We start from the raw sequence: 19597 nt of genomic DNA on the forward strand, positions 1-19597 counted from the left end.
TAGAGCAAGTTGGATCGAGGATAAAAGCTTATTGGCTAGTTGGTGATTTAAAAAGGATATCCTCAAAGCGCGGCAGTGTTTTTGTGGGGGAGGGACGAGACATATTAAATCTTAAAAAGGTTTTTAGTATTATATTACTGGTTAATTAGATATTAGGGCAATCAATAATCATAAAGCAAGAAAGTGCAAAAAGAGGGTGACTTTCGAAATGATCTGGTTAAGAAGATATATGCGTATACCTCAAGAGTTGAGACCGTCTGAAATATTTAAGCAGAGTTCTTTATCACCTAGTAAAATCTTATTGCAGATTTTCTTGTTACAAATATTTTATTATCTGACGGCCTATTCTTTATTTTACGCATGGGCTATTTTATCTGGTTATGAATTTGAGGCTTCTAAGTGGTTGTTTTCGTGGGAGCTGATTGATTTTTCTAATTCTTTTGGCATAGTTTTATCAGGGTTGTGGCTATTTGATGCATTGATCTGTGTTTTATTTTTGACGGTAATTGTTGGACGTAGTAAGTTGGCGTGGGATTTTGCAGTGACAATACATGCTATTAATTTAATTATTGTTTGGTTTCATACTAAGGAACTGCCTTCGTTCTCATGGTTTTTTTTACAACTCTGTTCAAGCCTGATCTTAGTTTTCTTGGGTACCTGGACGACTAGGTGGAAGGAGTTGAGAGATACATATTTTGACGGGTTACTTGATGGAGAAACGTTCAGTAGTGGTATGGGGGAGTCCTCGTATAATCCAAGTGGGCAGGAACAGCAACAGTTTGAGATGAAGGATTTGGAGGCCCAAAAATAACGACGTACTTTGTATAAAGTTTTGTTTTTTAAAAAAGCCAACGACAAAAAAATGAAGACGCATCAAAAGGAAAACCACGTAAATATTCGTATATAGCATTTGGTTCACATGTCTCTCAGTTATTAATTAGATGTTAATTGCCATTTTCTGGCGCTCGGTCGGCATATTTTGTATGATAGTTAAAAAAACTAATTCTGTACCATCAATTAAAAACCTGTACGTCATTTGAATAATTAGACATATATATACTATTATTAAGTGGCTAGTTATTATAGTCCTCCATTATCATTTTCATTTATTAATCAGGGATGTACTGACTTATCTGGAGGCCACAGTTGATCTAATAATTCGAATACAGATTTTTTTGTTTTGTTTCCGGGCCTGTATATTTCCAAACCGCCCTCCATACGCTGATTCAGCTGTAAAATTGCAACAGTCGATTCAAGTCTCGTTACTAGGTGATCCAATGAAGAAATCCAATCTGTTTCTGCATTTATATTAATTGAAGTTATATCAGCCGCCTTCTGACGCGCCACATAATCCGGGGCCTGCTGAGAACGGTTGTCGATTTCAATTAGGCCACCGTTCACTGATGATAAAATGTTTTCTAAAGTGTTAGAAATTGTCCTCAATTGCAACATATAATCATCATTTACAATGCTGTTGCTTTGTTCTTTATTTGCTATGGTATTTCTTGCTGCTAATGACTTTGGGTAGGAAATTGTGATAAACTCCCTTGTTTCTAGACCTTTGAGTTTTTGCTCACCTAATTCTTCAAACACCCAGCCAATATTCTCCAGCATTTGAATCTCCCTCTCTAACACCTCACCTATAAATTCTTCACCATAAACTTCCTTTAACAACTTCTTTTCCTCCACAACCATCTTATGATACCGCATAATCTTGTTAAATTCTGCAATAAAATCACTGCTTAAAGTAATTTGGCCACCATCTGCGATACTAGATACTCTGGCAGCTTTATTGACCATAGGACCCAGATAATCCATTCTTTGTGTAACAATATCTATTTCTGGAACAGGATAGCCCCAATGAATGCCCATACGAACCGACAAGCCCTGGTATATTGTTGTTCCTTCATCATCGGTGATCATGCAACCGCTCTTTATTGAGGTAATTTCTTCAGGCCACTGAATATCTAATAGCTTTAGTTGGATTGTTAGACACCACACCAAGGCGCTAGTGGGTGTCGGAAAAGCAACCATAAAAGCATCACCTTCAGTTTTGACCTCATACCCACCAAAAATGCGAAGTTTTCTGCGCATAATATCATTATGGGCCTTAATCGCAATCCTCATGGCATTGGGAAACAATTCCCAAAGTACTGTCGAATTTTTTATATCTGTAAACACGATGGCCAGATGTCCAGTAGGGGGTGGGATTTCAGGTTGTAATCTCCTCAATGAAGATTCTTCGAAGTTTATCCTTCTACCAAGTAAATCACTTTTATTCAATGAGAACTGTCTCTGTTTACTGACATTCTTATTAAATGACACACACAATATAGTAATATTTTCGGTGCAACCATATGCAATGGCATAATCCTTCATCCGTTCAGCTGCCAACATGGGCTGTGACTTGTTTTCTCTCGCAACATCTGATACCTTCTCATGGCTTAGGTATTCTAAAAGACTATGCGTTGCTATAATAAGCATATCATCTGTGTAAGTTAAAACAGATTCTGTAATATCTGGAGAAGCATGTACGTGTGGCAATAGATCGAAAAATCCAACTGCTCTGGAAATTTCTGAAACACTATTGAGTTTCTTGTTATTAACATAACCGCCGGATATTCTAATCCTTTCAAATTCTTCAGTTTTTGTAGGAACATGTTTATGGGTTAATATACCGTATTCACCATTGCCCTTAGATAGGATTGCCGTTGTATTTCCAATGTTTGCGGTATATATCTTTTTGCCTTTCATGTAAACTACTGTAACCGAAGCACCGCTCAATGAATCCGCGGAGGTCAAACTGACAGAATCATTGTTACGATTATCAACTGATGTTATCGCACTGTTAATTTCCTTATTTAATTGCAAAAAACTGAACCTTAAAGCGTCCCTTATCTCACTCGAAGTTTTGTCGCCATATTTTTCTAAAGATCTAAGCAGGATACGATCATATATATCTCTAACAACCTGAGATATTTTATGACCAGTATTAGTATCGTCATTAACTCCATCATATAAGCATATAAGGCATTCATCCTCTCGTCCTCTAAACCTTTCAAAGGTGACATCCCTGGTAGACACAGCATCTTTTTGACCGAGTGTATCTGCAACACCATATTCCATACCATTAATCCTTGAGCCCATTGTTCTCAACCTAAAGTTAACGCCATCGTCGGGGACTTTTGAGGTATTCAGAGTCACATCCATCAAACCAAGGACCCTCAGTTTTTTCAAAATTGTCAAATCTGAGAGATCGGCCTTGGTTTCTGCATCTATTGCTGATTTAATTTCAAATCTGGTATTTCCAGAAAAGTTCAAATACTTCAAATCTGTGTTCTGTCTCCAGTTCCAATCATAATGGTAATTGGATATATTATACTTCAATTGATTTGACCCAATATCTATAACCGCCAGTTGAGGTAGTTGGGATATTTCTACTGGTAACGACTGCAAATTGTTACCATTTAACATTAACACCTTTAGTGATTTCAGCTTTAAGAATGCGTCGCCCGACAATGTGCTCAGGTGATTCCCTGAAAGATATAACTCGGTCAAATTTTCCATATCTAATTCAGGCAAAGACATGAAATTGTTATATGAAAGATTCAAAACTTTCAACGCTTTGAGGTTATTCATTAACTCCCAGAATTTATCTCCCATCTGATTATCAGCGGCACTAAAAAACATTAAAGATCTGGAGAGGTTTGAAGTAGGTTGGAAAATGTCGCGGTAAATATCAGCACTACCTGACAGAAGGTTTGAAGAAACATTCATATATGTTAATGGAAGAGAACTGGTTCCATATGGTAGTAGCAATAGATTATTACAATGAACATCAAGCATTTTTAGGTTCTTGAGTTGAGATAATTCTTCCGGTAAAGATTCCAGCTTATTCTTCACAACTGAAAGATGAACCAGTTTCTTTACGTATTTTATCTCCGGGGGTAGCGTTGTCAGATTATTTTCATTAATCTCTAGCTTTTCTAATCTAGGCATCCTCTGCAGCAAATCTCCTGGTAAAGATGAAAGCTTTGCCTTATTAATGGACAAACTAGCCATATTCTGCAGATAGTTGCTTTTTAGGGATAGAAAAGTTATAGGATTTTCTTGCAACTCTAGACTTCTTATCATTATTAGATCATCGTCAAACACGCTCAACCTATTATCCGTTAAAAACAAATTTTGTAGATTCGGTGCTCTGCACTTTATACTTTCTATCCTATTGCATCTTAGATTTAACGTTCTCAGGTTTTTCATTCCTGAAAGATCACCAAGAGTGGTAATTCTATTATTTGATAAATTTATCTTAGCCAACTTTGTTAATTGATTAATGCTTAAAGGAATAGACTTGATCTTATTATAGGAGAGATTAATTTGCAGTAGATTGGTACATTTGTTAATAACTTCTGGATAGGCATTAAATTTATTTGATGAAATTTCTAACAATTGTAAATTCTTAAGGTCTTTAAACCCCCTTGGAAGCTTCTCCAATTCATTACATTTTAGATTCAACATTGTTAAGTTCGATAACTTGGAAATAGAATCTGGAACCTTTGAAATAAAATTTCTTTCCAAGTCAAGTGAAACCAACTTATTTGCCTCACATATATTTGCAGGAAATTTTGATGCTCTTATGTTCACCATCCTTAAACTGGATAATTTGATTACACTCTCAATGAAATCTAGGGGTAGAAATATGTTCGCATTATTAGAAACATCTATACTTTCAATATCAGACATGTGTTGATAGAATATAATAGGAGGAAGAGTCAAATCCATACTCCGTAAATCAATATGAACAAATTCTCCTTTTATTAATCGCTGCTCTTGTTCATATGCCAGTTGAGAAGTGATAACTGGGTGAAAAATGAAGCTAAATACGAAACTTAGGTCCTCTATACCCATAATATTCAAAGGATCTGTTTTCTTATACCCATTCAACAGAAGCAACCTTAGCTGAATCAAAATCGGCTTAGCGGTGGGCCTCAAAACCTTGGACATCTTACCAACCTTTAAAGAAACCTGGAAATTACCCTGAGTAACATTAAACTTTCTTTTTATTTGAGGAATCATATCACCAACCGTAGTATCTGGTGTACATGATAGCGTAGTAAACGTATCGTCGGTATTAAAAATACGAATTGCGTACCTTTTCTGATAATCAATATCACTCATGTCATTATAGTATTTTTCTAATCGGAACTGGGCGTTATCGTCTTCCGCATCATTTAATTCTGTTCCTACGGTTGTAAAAGAATTAGTGGAATCTGATCTCATAACTTTACTATCTTTCATAGAGCCCTCTGCCGTACTTCCTACGGACATTTCACATGATCCAGAATGACTTGACGCAATACTCTCAGAACTTATAACACTTATTGGAGACATTGCTCTTTGGATAGGCGACCTTATAGATGTAGTGCGGCTCTGTGATTTGCTCTGTGTATCAGCTGTATGAATTGGACTTCGCAAAGCACCCATATTGGTGGATGAGCTGCCTTCTTGAGGGCCGGGACTAGATACCAAGTTTGGAGTCCGGGATTGATACTGATGACGATGGCGATGGTGGTGGCGATGATGGTTAGGATTCTGACATTTTTGTTTTTGTTTGTTAGATTTTAGTACCTGATCATCAATATCCCAAGATTCTGGAGCCGTCCATTGAGCGTTATGTTTTGAATGAAGATCGCCTGGAGATGTATGACCATGAATTTGACAAGCACTGGAAATTTTATCACTTTTAAAACCTGTTTGCCGAGATGACACGCTGTTGCTGCCTATCGGATCCGAATTTGACTGGAATGCACTTGTAATATCCGATAAATTGTTCAAGTCTATGTTCAAGTTGAAAAATGTGGGGTTTCTTGATAAGTAGTCTTGACCACTGGAAATTTCTGATTCACCGTTTGAAGAATGTGGAATATTCGGTGTATCATTCACATCGGCTGTGTGTGACGACATCAATGCAGCGGTACTTGACACATTGGAATGTGTGGTGGCAGTTGGCGATGTCGTCTTTGAATTACTAATGGATGATCTAGGTAACTCTTGCAAAACATTTGCAGGAGATGAACTAGCTCCACTGGTGGCTGAACTACGTCTACTCGCAATTGAACCAGGCAATGACACTGATCCACTTTTAGTATCGCGTTTCGGTTCATTACCGTAGATGAAAGTATTCATCTTGCGCCGTAGAGAAGAATGCATAACCGTGGAACATCCTCCATCAGCATCAGTGGACGTTGCTGTTTCAACCCCATTCAAAGAGGCCTGTCTACCCGTCAGCCGCTTAAAGAAAGATCCTGCACGAGAAGGTGTCTTGCGCATCGTCACTGGCTGTGAAAGTCCCGAATCATTGCTTTTGCGACTACCCTCCACCGATCTTTCATTCAAAATATCCAAAGATGGGCTAGAATTTACGTATACAGCAGGAGTAGGGATGTGCACACTCGGAAGTTCCGAATTCTTCTTCTCTGAAGCTTTAATCTGGTTCGCTAAAGGAGAAGTGGGATATTGACTAGTACGAGAAAACGTCGCGTGATGTAACCCCCTATAATGTCTGAGATGACTAGACCCCTCAACCACTGAGTCACCGCCCTTCGGTACAGAACTAGAGCCATGTTGACCATCTTGCCCATCTTGACTCTCCTGTCCATCAGCCCCATAATAATGGGCACGATGCTGCTCTTTAGAGCTTTCTTTACTAACATCATCACCGACATTGTCAGAAGAATTAGACCACGCATCATCGGTTGACGCTCCAACACCCAAAGTATAGTGCTCTTTAAATGGGACTACTGCACTTCCTGAACTAATGCTCACATTCTCCTGATTTGCCCCGATATTCTGACGCCAATCATCCTCCCCACGTTCACCATGATTGTTATCACTGCTGCTCATTAAAAATCACCTTCTAACAATCCTACACCTGTGCTGTCAAGCCTAAACACACACCAAATGGGCACTTTATATTAAAGCAATCTAAAACAATCCCTAAAACAACCTTACAATTCCTCTAATAACTCCTCGAAACCGTTATATCCATTAACTCTAAAGTTCTGGATTCCTTGCTAAACACAATTGAGAGCACACCTACCTCTAACAACAACTATTATAATAACTACTATCTTCCTCAAATTACAAAACTTTACACTATATAATCAACTATACTTTCATTATTTTAAATGGAATTCTTTTGCTTATTTAGAATCGTAACGTATATAATGATACAATGAGATGAGGTGTCACCTATCCACCTCTATGGGAGCTTCCACCGTGGCTGACAGTTTCCTGTACATTCTACAGCCCAATTAGCTACCCTCCTCAAATCTTATAATAGTCTAAGTCTCTTGGATCCCCTTCTTTTCCTTGATTGTTGCGCTGTGACCAATACGATGAGCCTATTTAGACCGTAATAACCCACTCGCGGGATGAAAAAGGCAAATAATCATCTCGTAGATAGTTTAATTAGTTATAACCACTTAGTTTAGATGACTTTATAGGTTTCAAGGAGTTTTGTTGGAAATTATAAGACCACGAGATGTCATCAGAGGGAGATATTAAGCAGGAGAAACGTCCAAAGCCTTGTTGTGTGTGTAAGGTCGAGAAAGAAAGCCGAGATGAGTGCCTATTGTTCAACGGACTTGAATCAACCAAGTGTAAGGAATTGGTGGACAAGTATAGGAGCTGTATGAAGGGGTACGGTTTCGAAATTTGAGACGTTGAGAGTTTTTTACCTTGTATATAGGCCCTCCTTTTTTGAATATGAATAGTTTTTTATGTATGGCTTTTTGAGCTGTTTTTAGAATTACATGAATTGTTGATTACTAAAGCTCGTAACGTATGCTACTGGTTATATTTAGTGTGCTGATGCTCTGGTAGTGTCTAGGAGATGAATAGGCGGGTTTAAATGTGTATAGAAGCGTTGATGCTTATGGCGGTGTGTGTGCTGAGAGCATGGTGAGGTTAATTAGTTGACCTCATAATGTAAGCTAACCGAAAAAATTTACATATTTTAAATGCTGAGAGAAGATACATACCGGTTTACAACTGTGGTATTGGGACTTAAAGGAGAACATTTAAGGCTTGATATGATGACTGGACAACAAAGTTTACCGGATACCTTCGATGGAAGTGTAGATCTGGGTATTATTGGTGGAACAGGGCTTTATAACTTGGATTGTGTAGTTCCAATTGCGGTCCTGCCTCCGGTTGAGACACCTTGGGGGACGACCTCTTCTCCAGTAACAATTTCTAAGGTTGAAAACGTGAGTGGTGAGCCATTTCATGTTGCATTTATTGCTAGACATGGTATCAACCATGAATACCCTCCATCCAAGGTGCCATATCGTGCCAATATTGCCTGCTTGAAACACTTGAAGTGCAAGGCGATTTTGTCTTTCAGTGCAGTTGGATCCTTACAACAGCATATTAAGCCTAGGGATTTTGTTTTACCACAGCAGATTATTGATAGAACCAAGGGTATTAGGGAATCTTCATACTTTAATGATGTGGGTCTTGTTGGACATGTTGGGTTTGGTGAGCCGTTTTCGCATAGTTTTGCCAAGTACATCTATCAATTCAAAGATGCATGGGAAAATCCAGACTCCGAGGAACCATGCACATTACATTTTGACAAGGATATCACAGTTGTATGTATGGAGGGTCCTCAATTTTCAACGAGGGCTGAATCTAAGATGTACAGGATGCTTCGAGGTTCTGTTATCAACATGAGCGTATTGCCGGAGGCTAAGTTGGCACGTGAATGTGAGATTCCATACCAAATGGTATGTATGTCCACTGATTACGATGCATGGAGGGACGAGCATGAATCGGTTACTGTGGAGACAGTCATGGGTAATCTCAGCAACAATAGCCGTAATGCAAACGTGTTAGCATCTAGGGTCATTGTTGAGATGGCTAGTGAAATTCCAGAATTCATGCTTACTGGAGACGGTCTACGTGGCAGTATCAGTATGTCTATTTCCACCAAGCGCAGTGCAATCTCACAATCTGCGATGAAGCAGTTGAAGTACCTCTTTAGTTCTGTGGACTCTTGGTGATTGATTGAAGATCCAGTTTATTATTTTAATACTATTTTTTCTGCATAAATTGTATGAAACCTATCCAGATCGTTTACTCATCTCGTATATACCTTTTTTATGTGATTTATACTATAACAGATTATATGTATGACAGGCTCGTGTGTGTGTGTAGTCACGGCCTTGGTCTTGAACCATAACTTCAATCGACCATGTACGCGTATTTATTGCTTGGCATGTACCCTGAACCCGGTCTATCAATTGGAGTGGGTAAAGGTGCGGTTCTTTTAGAAGTCGGCGTCGGTGTCGACGCCGCCCTATTCACTAACATTGCCTTTCTCAGGTCAGGATATGTATGTTGTTTATTAAAGGAATCGAATCTTGTTCTGGGAATTGACTGCTGTTGCTGTTGCTGTTGCTGTTGCTGCCTTTGTTCACTTGCCGCTCTAGAAGCCTTCAATGGTGTCTGCAAAGACTTAAATAAGAAAGGTTGTGAAATTGGCAAAGAGTTCTCCTTTTCTGCTTCGCTGTCCCTATATAACTCAGCTCGATCACCAAAGCTTTTATCCTTGGAAGAAGACGAAAGCGGCCTAGATGAGTTGCTTGAAAGTACTGTGTTCAGCAACACATTGTCATGCTTTAAAGATGAGCCTGTGACACCTAGTAGCTCCTTCTGTCTCTCGTTCAAACCTAAATCGTTAATAGGAATATTTTGAGACTTTATCAGCAGCATGTACATCGATGTGACGACGTTTAAAATCAGCAGAATATGCACGAAATGACTCAAATTTTGCAGCTTGCAAATTGTAACCCAACGAGAATCTAGATTTGCATGGGGATTGATCTTGAAGACGACGTATGCAAGAAAGAAATGCGCTACTTTCTTGCATAAATACCTACCCCTGATAGTATTATACAGAAAGAACTCCAGAAACTTGCGAAACAAATTCCATACGAAAAGTGTCGCTATATTCGTAACAATTCGTTTAATTTCCAATTCTTTATTCACCACTCGCCTTGTAAAAATCTCCAAAGCTGGATTCTCATAACTCCCCAAAGGCTTTAATCCTGCTACTGCTCCCCCTGTAAAATTACCCCCCCAATCCTCCTCCAGATACCGTTGAAGACACCGATGAACCATCCACTTCACCCACTGCCGTCATACCAGCTGCTGCTGGCATTTTTGTCTGCGTCGCAACATCTTGTTCTGGTAATAACTCAGAATCCAAACCCTCACCCACCATCGCTGGCATAACCAAAGGCACCTCCACCGTCTTTGTAGCCTCCTCTCTATTAAAAACGCTGACCGGCGTCGCTCTGACACCCTTTGATACAAATTTATCGACTGTCGGATCCGACAATATCCTGGTCTTGTACAATCCTGGGGACTCCTTCACAATCTTCTCCCGCAACGAATTGAACTGCTCCGATGATATGGGCCTCATAGGAGTCTCAAATACCTTCTTAGCCGTTCTTGACATCCCCGTTACCTTAATATCTGTAATATATTGCTGTCGCTTCACCAATTTAACTCTATGTTTCTCCTAATGAAATCAAATTATCAGCTTCTTGCCAAAATTTTCCAAAAGGTTACCCCGCCTAAATGCATCACCAAACCTGGCCTCGACCATACATACACCTATGTAGAACCACATACCATATCGCTCACTGCACCGTCTCCGCAGCATATTTGTACTCTAAATATCACCTTTGCCTCCTAGATTATACTACCATGTCTGATATGACCTCTTTTCTCCATATCTCTGCCTCTCGCCAGCCTCATTAGCGCCAGCCATCAGCCTCATTAGCGCCAGCCATCAGCCACACAGAGAAGGAACTACAACAGCCTAACACTTCCCAATCCTTCCCTATTATAATTAAAAAAACTGCTTATATTCGATGTTATCAACATGCTTATGTACTTAAAGAGAGATCTGTGTTATAAATTAAATTAAAAAACCTTGTCGTTGGTTACACAATATAAACTACTCCTTCTTGCAAGAACAGCTCTCACCACAACTGCAAGAGTCAGTCTCACAACCCTTGCACTTGCAAGAAGCACAACTAGAAGAGCCCGAACAGCAGGAGTAGTTCACTAAATCAAAATTCTTCATCGCTTTCCAAAATATTCCTTTCTAACTGAAAACTGTACTATAGCTTTCTATTGTTAGGTTACCGGCACTAGTAGGAGTATGTAGAAAAGAGCAAATTACAAAAACGAGTGAGTGAATTATATTTATATATACATATATATATATGTGTGTGTTTCTCTAATGTTCTTAGAGTTTCACTCAGTCCTCCACCTTCTGCATCCCCCATGAAGGTATCAGCAGCTCTGTTTTGGATGTGACACGCTCCTTTCTGTGTCAAGACGTCTCCCTATCATTTGATAGGTTTATTCGAGCCTTTCTTTTGGGGCAAAGCCCGAAATTCCGTTAATAATGTCTTAGTATTTGGTGATGGGTTTTAAGCCTTGGAAATGTCCATTTTTGACGACAGCGACTTGATTACAAAGCCTGTCGTTAAGGCTTATCTCGCCGTCTTGAACGCCATTGAAGGAGCATAGACCGCCGAATTTCTTGAGCGGCTTAGTTCCGACGACTTCGTGACGCCAGGAAGCCACGATGATAGCGGTATCTCCTGCTTGTATGGCATGTGTAGTTTTAGATTGAGCTTTTCCCATGTTGTATTGGCTCTTTCTCCTAGTTAAGTAGACTAAAAAAGGAAGAATTTAGTAATTTCGTTACAGAAGATGGCGTGACGAGGCTACTGTGGTATATATATATATATATGTGTGTGTTGGATCATGCAGTCAGGCAGTTTCAACAATTCAATGGTAGAGCAATAACTTGGAAGACGGTAGGTTATGTGTAAGTGTGTCTTTGAATATGTTCTATATTTGAATATGTAATATATAAATCAGCAGCAAACGGAGTCTAGGGTGGGAGAGGGGAGGGAGGAACGGTGGAGAATGTGGACTTATTGCTAATATTTTGCAATAACAAATTTGCAGTGATACTGTGAGCCCCTTTGCGACCCTGCCCTCGCTTACATGGAATTTGTGTTGCGTCCGGTTGTAGTAGGCCGTTGACGGAAGGACGTATAGCTGGGAAACCAATTTCGAATAGAAAACTCTGCGATGAGTATTGGGTGGTGGGGGACGGTAGGAGTAATGAATAAGTGCATTGTAGGTTTTGCCATGGTGAGGGTTTTTCTTTTTCTACGTTATTATGATTTGGATTCTCGTATAGTTCTAGGATTTGTATCTGCCACTACTGCCACCCCTTATAAAATGCTTTTTGGAGGGGGAAACATTTGAAATCATGGAGATATCGCTATCTTCGATATTGAGAAACTTTGATGTCCTGCTGTTTCTTAGATGGCGGGTGGTGTCGTTTGATGGGACTCTGTATCCCCCCGGCGCAGTGGCATTTGTCCTTTGGTAATTAGCCGCTTGTTGGTGGTGGTGGTGGTGTTGTTGCTGATGGTCGTGGTTGTGTTGTGGTTGGGTTGCTGGACGAGCACGGATGGGTTCCTTGGGCCTTTCAGCAAACTCTTGGACCAATTCTAAGGTTTCCAAGTGTCTCGATATGTCGTCTATCGCAATATCCTCAACAGTGCGGTTGAAAGTTTTGTTTAATTCTTCATCGTAGACGTAGTTCTCATCGTCCTCATCGTCTGTGCCGTTTATGAGATCCTGCTCAACAAACGGAACTTGTTTGGTTGTTGTTGAGCCATTGGTGTTGTTGGAGCCTGCACTTGCGCTCTTCCTTTCCTTAGGAGTCGGAGTATCCGAACGCGGGAGGCTACTGGCATCTTGCAGTTCCAACTTAGCCACCACTTCCGAATGCCTGGAACGAGTCACTCTGGGAACATTGAAATCAGATACCAGTCCATCACTGAACAGTAACTCCTCAAATTCTGTGATCATACTTCTGCCCAACCGGATAACTTCTTCCGCCCATATACGAATCACATCGCCAGCCTTTCTCGTTTTATAAGGCTTCCAACGAGGCTTGCAGCCACGTACAATTTCCTTGACAACCTGCGCAGACCCCCATTCTGTGATCCAGTTTTGGTTCTGCAAACCAATCAAGTGGGAAAAGACACCTGATGCAATAGCAGCATCGGAATATCCACCTTCAAGTAACGATATGATCTTACCATTCGTGTGCATCTGCGCTAGTTTCAACGCATCCTTGGTAAAAGTGCTGTAGAACGAGGTTGGCACGTTTACTCCATGCCTCTGCATGGAGACTTGTTCGTATTCGGAAGCGTCAAAGCCAGCGCTCATTACAACCAAGCCCTTAAACGGTTTCCCATCTTTGGCCATGCTGAGTTTAGCGGCCTTGAAAAACTCATCCGCTTTGGCAAAAAGAGTTCGGTACCTGGTTTGATATAGCTTATTAAACTCCTCCTCCGTCTCATACGGCAGTAGATGTATGTTCCATATGTTGACATCATGGGCGTCCATGATGCACGTCGACGCATCTTTAACTTTATCCTTTGACGCATAATTAAGTTCTGTGGGGAACGAATTTATATCATGCATGGAAAAATAACCCACTTTGGGGAACTCGGCAAATTTCTTATCAAACTCATTATATTCCCCCTTTGCATCCTGAATGTCGTCTGCCTTAAACCCAGCACGCTTCCAGCAAATATCCTGTGTGCCATCACCATGATGAAGATCGAAATCCAAAATCACCGCATGCGTGACGCCATAGGTGTCAGCAGCATACTCTACAGCAATGTGCGCATTATTCAAAAGACAAAACCCAGAGGGCGTCGCCGCATGCGAATGATGGCCCGGTGGTCTTATTGCAACAAACGCCCTGTTAGCTGTGTCTTTATTGACTTCCCCCTTAAAAATAGAATCAACCCCATACTCAACCGCCCCAATAGACCCACGCAATGCATACACAGTCTCCTCACAAAGATATATATCACCCACATTCCACTCATCGGGCACCTCCACCTGTTTCCTACCAATCTTCTCCTTTGCCCCCCGGCACAGCCGTAGCAACTCCTTCGGCCAATCACTACCATGCACCTTCAAAACATGTGACGACAATAAAGATGATTGCCGATTATCTGAAGATTTCAACGTAAATAGCGCAGGATACATAGTAATCGCAGCTGCAATGCCCATACAAGAAGCCAACAACCGCTCAGGCCTCTCCACAATCGTTTTCTTATAAGATTTAGATACCCAATTTCTTGAAAACCGATGCTGGAGGGATAGCGGTGACAAAATAATCACAGCCTTGGCTGACTCAGGAATTTGCGACGCTGACCTTGCTGCCGACTTAACATTTGGATTATTCTCAATAAACTGCTCAAATTGCTTCTTAAACTTATGAAGAGGATCAAGTTGTGGCATCTCCTTCTTAACCCTTCTTATTATTTTTTTTAGCTTGTCTATTTGTCTAACTCCTTTTCTTTCTGTATGTGTCTTAAAGAACCCAAAATATATAAATTAACAATTGCTGAAAAGACTATATTCTAAGTCCCGTTTTTTGCACTATCTGATACCTATTCAATTCTAGTATCTTATAGAACCAATAAAATTGTTATAATTCAGGAACAAAATATAATTTATATTGTCTGTTTGAATAAAATGAACACCAAAAGGTGTCTTGTGTGCAGAATGTGCATATTTAAAATAACAATTATTTTTAAAAAAAATTGAATTTGTTTTTGCATTCCAGATCAGGCAAATACGTTTTTAACTAACTGACATTGGATAATACAAGATAGTGAGGCCTGCGTGATGTATTAAATCTGTCTGATGGCGATCCAGTTATGTTGTAGTTATTTTACTAGACTCTCACGGTCTGCTACGGTTATGTATTGGTGGGTATTCTGTGTAAGTGTTATATATATATATATATATATATATATATATATTGGCTGGCGACACTGAGGAAGCGTGCGGGCTTTAAGACGTACGATGTAGGTAGCATTGAGGCCCATTTTCATTAATTAGAGTGTAAGAGGATGGGGAGGGGGGGGGGGGGGGGGGATTGGTAGTTGTTCTGAGGATACGGATGCATCTGAAAGTTTGAAAGGAGAAGGGGATTAAGAAATTTAATGGTAGTTGATGATCGGCAAGGAAAGAGGAGCTACAAAAATACAAGAATGGCAGGGGGAAGAGAAGAGTGAGGAGTTGGGTGATGTGGAATTGGGAGGGTCAGGAACGCAGCAGAAGGTTTGGTTAAGTTTAATCGGTATGGTTTCATATTGGTATTCTTTTAACAGCAAAATGATGCGATTCCGCTGATGGAATTGCGGCTGTGTAAGAAAAATGAAGTAATAATTATGATTATCAAATCTCGGTGTATATATAAGAGGTTTAGATTTGGTCGTTTATATGGACAGAGTCTGCGTGATATATCCAGGTGGAAGCAGTGAGATCAGACGAGTGGTTTAAGTAAGTATGTTTCCGGGTGCAGGACGTCCAACGTTTCATGGCCAGGAGCTACAGCAGCAGCAACAGCAGTATCCAGGATATAATGAGTACTCCAGACCTGGTTATCCTTCGTGGCCGCAGTCCAGCGGGAGTGAATATTCAAGGCCTCCGGTGCCCCCTCCAGGCTACGATGGAGGGTACAATGTACGTGGGGATGGGATGGTGCAAGGGTATGCACACCCTCAGCAGATGGTGTCACCTCCTCAAAACGTGCAGTATATGGATCCTGCTCACCACCAGGTTGCATATCAGTACTCCCAATGTACTGGTAGACGTAAAGCGCTGTTAATCGGAATCAATTATTTCGGTTCAAGCGGCGAATTGCGTGGGTGTATTAACGATACGAAGAATATCTTGGAGTTTCTCACGACTCGTCATGGTTATAAAGAAGAGGACGTTGTTGTTTTGAATGATGACCAACGGGATCCAGTGCGTATTCCCACCAGAGCTAACATACTAAGGGCGATGCAGTGGCTGGTAAAGGATGCGCAGCCCAATGATGCGTTATTTCTGCATTATTCAGGGCACGGTGGACAAACGGAGGATTTGGATGGCGATGAAGAAGACGGGATGGATGACGTTATTTATCCGGTTGATTTTGAAGTTGCTGGACATATTGTTGACGATGAGCTACATGATATCCTGGTCAAACCATTGCAGCCTGGGGTACGTTTGACGGCCCTCTTTGATTCTTGCCACTCAGGTACCGTTTTGGATCTTCCATACACGTATTCAACTAAGGGTGTAATTAAGGAACCTAATGTTTGGAAAGATATCGGCAACGACGGCCTGCAGGCTGCAATGGCTTATGTTAGTGGTAATAGTATGAACATGTTCTCATCTCTGAAATCATTGGCGTCTACTATTGGCCGGAAAGCTACTGGCTCTGCAGATGTCGATACAGAGCGTGTGAGGCAGATCAAGTTCTCACCTGCAGATGTCATCATGTTTAGTGGTTCTAAAGACAATCAGACATCCGCAGATACAGTTGAAGGTGGTATGGCAACAGGTGCAATGTCATACGCTTTCGTCCAGGTGTTAACCCAACAACCTCAACAATCGTACTTGAGTTTACTACAGAATATGAGACAGGAGTTGCAATCCAAGTATTCTCAAAAGCCACAATTGTCCTCATCTCACCCAATTGATGTAAACTTGCAGTTTATTTTGTGACACTAAGCATGAAGGACACTCTCACACACATATGCATACACACATTCACGTACGTCATAAATATATGTATATATTAGTGTTGAATTTTTTCTTACACGGAAACAATTTTTATTGTTGTGTTGGTTGTTTGTTATACATGTCATGGGGTAATATTGAAATCACTAAGTGAACTCATCATCTTTATGATGGTCAATATCACCTGATTTATGCTATATACTGGAAGAATTTGGGTAACAAAAAGGATTGGCCAAGGAACTGAACAAAATTATATGTGCATAATATTTTTTAGAGAAGTACCAAAAACCAGAGTGATAAAAGAACACAAACACAAACACACAAAAAAAAGATTAATTTGAAATTTTAAGACAAAAAACATGGAGAAGAAAAAAATACAGAGATGTCATCCATTACTGGGCTTCTGCAGCTTCCTTTTCAGCTTGTTCCTTTGCCCTTTTTTCTTCTAATTCCTTTTTAATTTCTTGTTCCTTCGCATTGTATTCCAATTCCAATTTATCCAATTGGGCTTCTGCTTCGGCAATGTTCTTGTCAGTCTGCTGGTCTTGTCTAGACAAAAAGTCTTCGTACTTCTTCTTCAACTGTTCGACAGTAATTGGTACATCATCCTTGGTCATAGGGACAGAAACGTCCAAGTCTGCAAGAATGGCGATCAACGTTGGTTCCAAGGAGAACTTAGTAGAGGCGGAAGAGGCAGAGGCAGAACTTGCAGAGGCATTCTTCTTTTTGTTCTTTTTAGATTTCCCGGCAGATGGGAAAAACTCCTCCCTTTCTTTAACAATGGGGACCAAATCGTCTGCTTCCACCTTCTTAATGGTTTTGGCGGTTTGGGCGCCAGGGAATTCGATGTTGTTCGCAGCAGGTTTGACAAAAGTAGGATCCAAAGAGAACAAGGCCGTTTCAATGACATTAATCTGGTAGGTGAAGGCAGGCTTTCTAGCATGAATCAACTTTTCTTGCAACTTGCTCATCTTTTCCTCCTTCTCTTCCAGCAAACGTGACAACTTCTGCTCCTCCTCACGTTTCATGCGTTCTTCATCCAACTTCTTCTTGTACGACTTGAACTCGTTTTCGAAATCACCCTTAATCTTTTTGATCTGAGTGAAAATCTCGTCACGCTTATTGTACAAGGCAGATCTCTTGGTGAACAGCTTGGATCTTTGGTCGTAAATGAGCTGGTTCTCGGACTGCAATTGATTGAGCTTAGATTGAGTAGATTCAAACTGCGCTGAAACTTCCTTAGAGTTCAATCCATTCAACTCCTGCTTCAACTCAACAATAGTTTCCTTATCTTTCTCAATGGACTTCTTGACAGGCTCGATGTGCTGCAAATCCTTGGACAGCTTATTCAAGGATTGCATCTCTTTGACCCTCAATTTCTCCTCAACCAAAGATAAATCTCCCGATGAAATCTCCTCGTCGATCTGCTCCAACCGTTGCTTAATCTCCCCTGGTGATTGATACTGTAACTTCTTACCAACCTTCTCCGCAATCTCCCCACTCTTGCGCTTAATCTGCCCATCCAATTGCTTGATACGATCATGGATCTGTTGTCTCTTGAACTTGAGATCAGACTGCGTCTTGATAATATCCTTCAACTGGTCATGCAATTTCTGCTTGCTGCTCTGAGATCCATCCGAAACCTGGCTGTCCTCAATTTGCTTACGAACAAGAACAATCTCTTGCTCCACCTTCTTCAACTGAGCATTAAGAGTCTCCAACTTCTTATCCCGAACACTAGTATCAGGTCTCTTAATATTGAACCTATTATTCGACGACATTTTCTCTGCTAAATATTAATGATGGATAACGATGATGCTCTCCTCTTCGAGATAAATACAGTAAAATTACCACACAACAAACTCAAACAAAACTAAAAACCCCTTTTAATCAAAGCAAACAACTTCAACTATTTTCAAAGATATGACTTCTGCAGGGAGAGAGAAAGTGAGATTTTATTGATAAAAACTATTTTTATTATATTGTCCTCAACAAGCTTTGAAAAAAAATTAAACCTATATTTGCCCAATGTACGTTTTCTGAACGGAATTTTAAATACCAAAACACTCTGGACGTACAGATTAGAATAGTGTAATCTAGTTACCAATTCCAAAGACTACTGTTAATGCTAATTCTCGAGAAAAAAAATTACAAACGTTATGAAGAGAGAGAGGCAGTATTAGCTCGAAACATGAATTTTGTTTTCAGTCTTTCCTGCTTTCTTTCCCAATCAAAGGGAAAATCCACACCGACCTGGGCCACTACAAATACTCGAAGCACTACGCATCTTTCAGTGGTTTGAGGCTATATGGGAGGGGGAGGCGCTGGTGGGAACAAAGAACCCTGTCCGATATAAAAATTCCTCGAGAAAACGACACGCAACGCCTTTTCCCACCTCACCCCAGCTCCCTCTCCCCTCCCACAGGAGGGGAGAGGGCACCAGGGCATTGAAACATCCACTCGGGTGGATGTTTCAATGCCCTGGTTACTATACATCCACTTGTATCTTGCATCCATCCATATCCAGATACAGAGAGATATGCAGATACCTGCATATCTCTCTGTGCTCTGCAGGGCAGCCCCGGGCCGCAACCGAGACAACTGTCCGGCCCCGGACATGGCCGGACAGTTGGATCGGACACCGGCGCAGCAGGGGCTGCGCCGGACACCTCGACCCCGCCCGCCCCTACCCACCAAAACCTTACGCACATACCGTCAAACACCCAAAACACGGTTTCTCAACTTGAGCCAGTGGAAAGAGCTGCCCAGCTGTGCCACCCAGCCTCTTGCTTTGCATGCCGTATGCATGCCACCTATATATCCCTGCACACCACTTTCGGTGTTTTGGTGCTGAAAAGAAACACAAACAGTCCTAAGAGCTTAAAAGGTGCGG

General features: G+C 40.8%; 7 protein-coding genes and 1 further gene across 7 annotated transcripts; 4 read left to right on the plus strand and 4 right to left on the minus strand.

The window, feature by feature from the left end:
- Positions 1 to 208: 208 nt before the first annotated feature.
- On the plus strand, positions 209 to 811 carry SYS1 (Sys1p; the record flags this gene model as incomplete). The annotated part of the gene is made up of 1 exon (XM_003648334.1): positions 209 to 811. The coding sequence occupies one exon, from the start codon at positions 209 to 211 to the stop codon at positions 809 to 811; it is 603 nt and encodes a 200-aa protein (XP_003648382.1).
- A 302-nt stretch (positions 812 to 1113) lies between these two features.
- CYR1 (adenylate cyclase) lies at positions 1114 to 6903 on the minus strand (the record flags this gene model as incomplete). Its single annotated transcript, XM_003648335.1, has 1 exon — positions 1114 to 6903. One exon carries the CDS (start codon positions 6901 to 6903, stop codon positions 1114 to 1116), a length of 5790 nt encoding a protein of 1929 aa, XP_003648383.1.
- Positions 6904 to 7543: 640 nt separating this feature from the next.
- COX17 (copper metallochaperone COX17) lies at positions 7544 to 7720 on the plus strand (the record flags this gene model as incomplete). Its single annotated transcript, XM_003648336.1, has 1 exon — positions 7544 to 7720. The coding sequence occupies one exon, from the start codon at positions 7544 to 7546 to the stop codon at positions 7718 to 7720; it is 177 nt and encodes a 58-aa protein (XP_003648384.1).
- Positions 7721 to 8021: 301 nt separating this feature from the next.
- MEU1 (S-methyl-5-thioadenosine phosphorylase) lies at positions 8022 to 9065 on the plus strand (the record flags this gene model as incomplete). The annotated part of the gene is made up of 1 exon (XM_003648337.1): positions 8022 to 9065. The coding sequence occupies one exon, from the start codon at positions 8022 to 8024 to the stop codon at positions 9063 to 9065; it is 1044 nt and encodes a 347-aa protein (XP_003648385.1).
- A 181-nt stretch (positions 9066 to 9246) lies between these two features.
- On the minus strand, positions 9247 to 10525 carry Ecym_8289 (the record flags this gene model as incomplete).
- A 1772-nt stretch (positions 10526 to 12297) lies between these two features.
- HOS3 (histone deacetylase) lies at positions 12298 to 14427 on the minus strand (the record flags this gene model as incomplete). The annotated part of the gene is made up of 1 exon (XM_003648338.1): positions 12298 to 14427. One exon carries the CDS (start codon positions 14425 to 14427, stop codon positions 12298 to 12300), a length of 2130 nt encoding a protein of 709 aa, XP_003648386.1.
- Positions 14428 to 15483: 1056 nt separating this feature from the next.
- Positions 15484 to 16689, plus strand: MCA1 (Ca(2+)-dependent cysteine protease MCA1; the record flags this gene model as incomplete). Its single annotated transcript, XM_003648339.1, has 1 exon — positions 15484 to 16689. The coding sequence occupies one exon, from the start codon at positions 15484 to 15486 to the stop codon at positions 16687 to 16689; it is 1206 nt and encodes a 401-aa protein (XP_003648387.1).
- A 407-nt stretch (positions 16690 to 17096) lies between these two features.
- BFR1 (Bfr1p) lies at positions 17097 to 18485 on the minus strand (the record flags this gene model as incomplete). The annotated part of the gene is made up of 1 exon (XM_003648340.1): positions 17097 to 18485. One exon carries the CDS (start codon positions 18483 to 18485, stop codon positions 17097 to 17099), a length of 1389 nt encoding a protein of 462 aa, XP_003648388.1.
- Between the last annotated feature and the right edge of the window lie 1112 nt (positions 18486 to 19597).

Source organism: Eremothecium cymbalariae, chromosome 8 (genome assembly GCF_000235365.1).
Source record: "Eremothecium cymbalariae DBVPG#7215 chromosome 8, complete sequence".
NCBI lineage: Eukaryota > Fungi > Ascomycota > Saccharomycetes > Saccharomycetales > Saccharomycetaceae > Eremothecium > Eremothecium cymbalariae.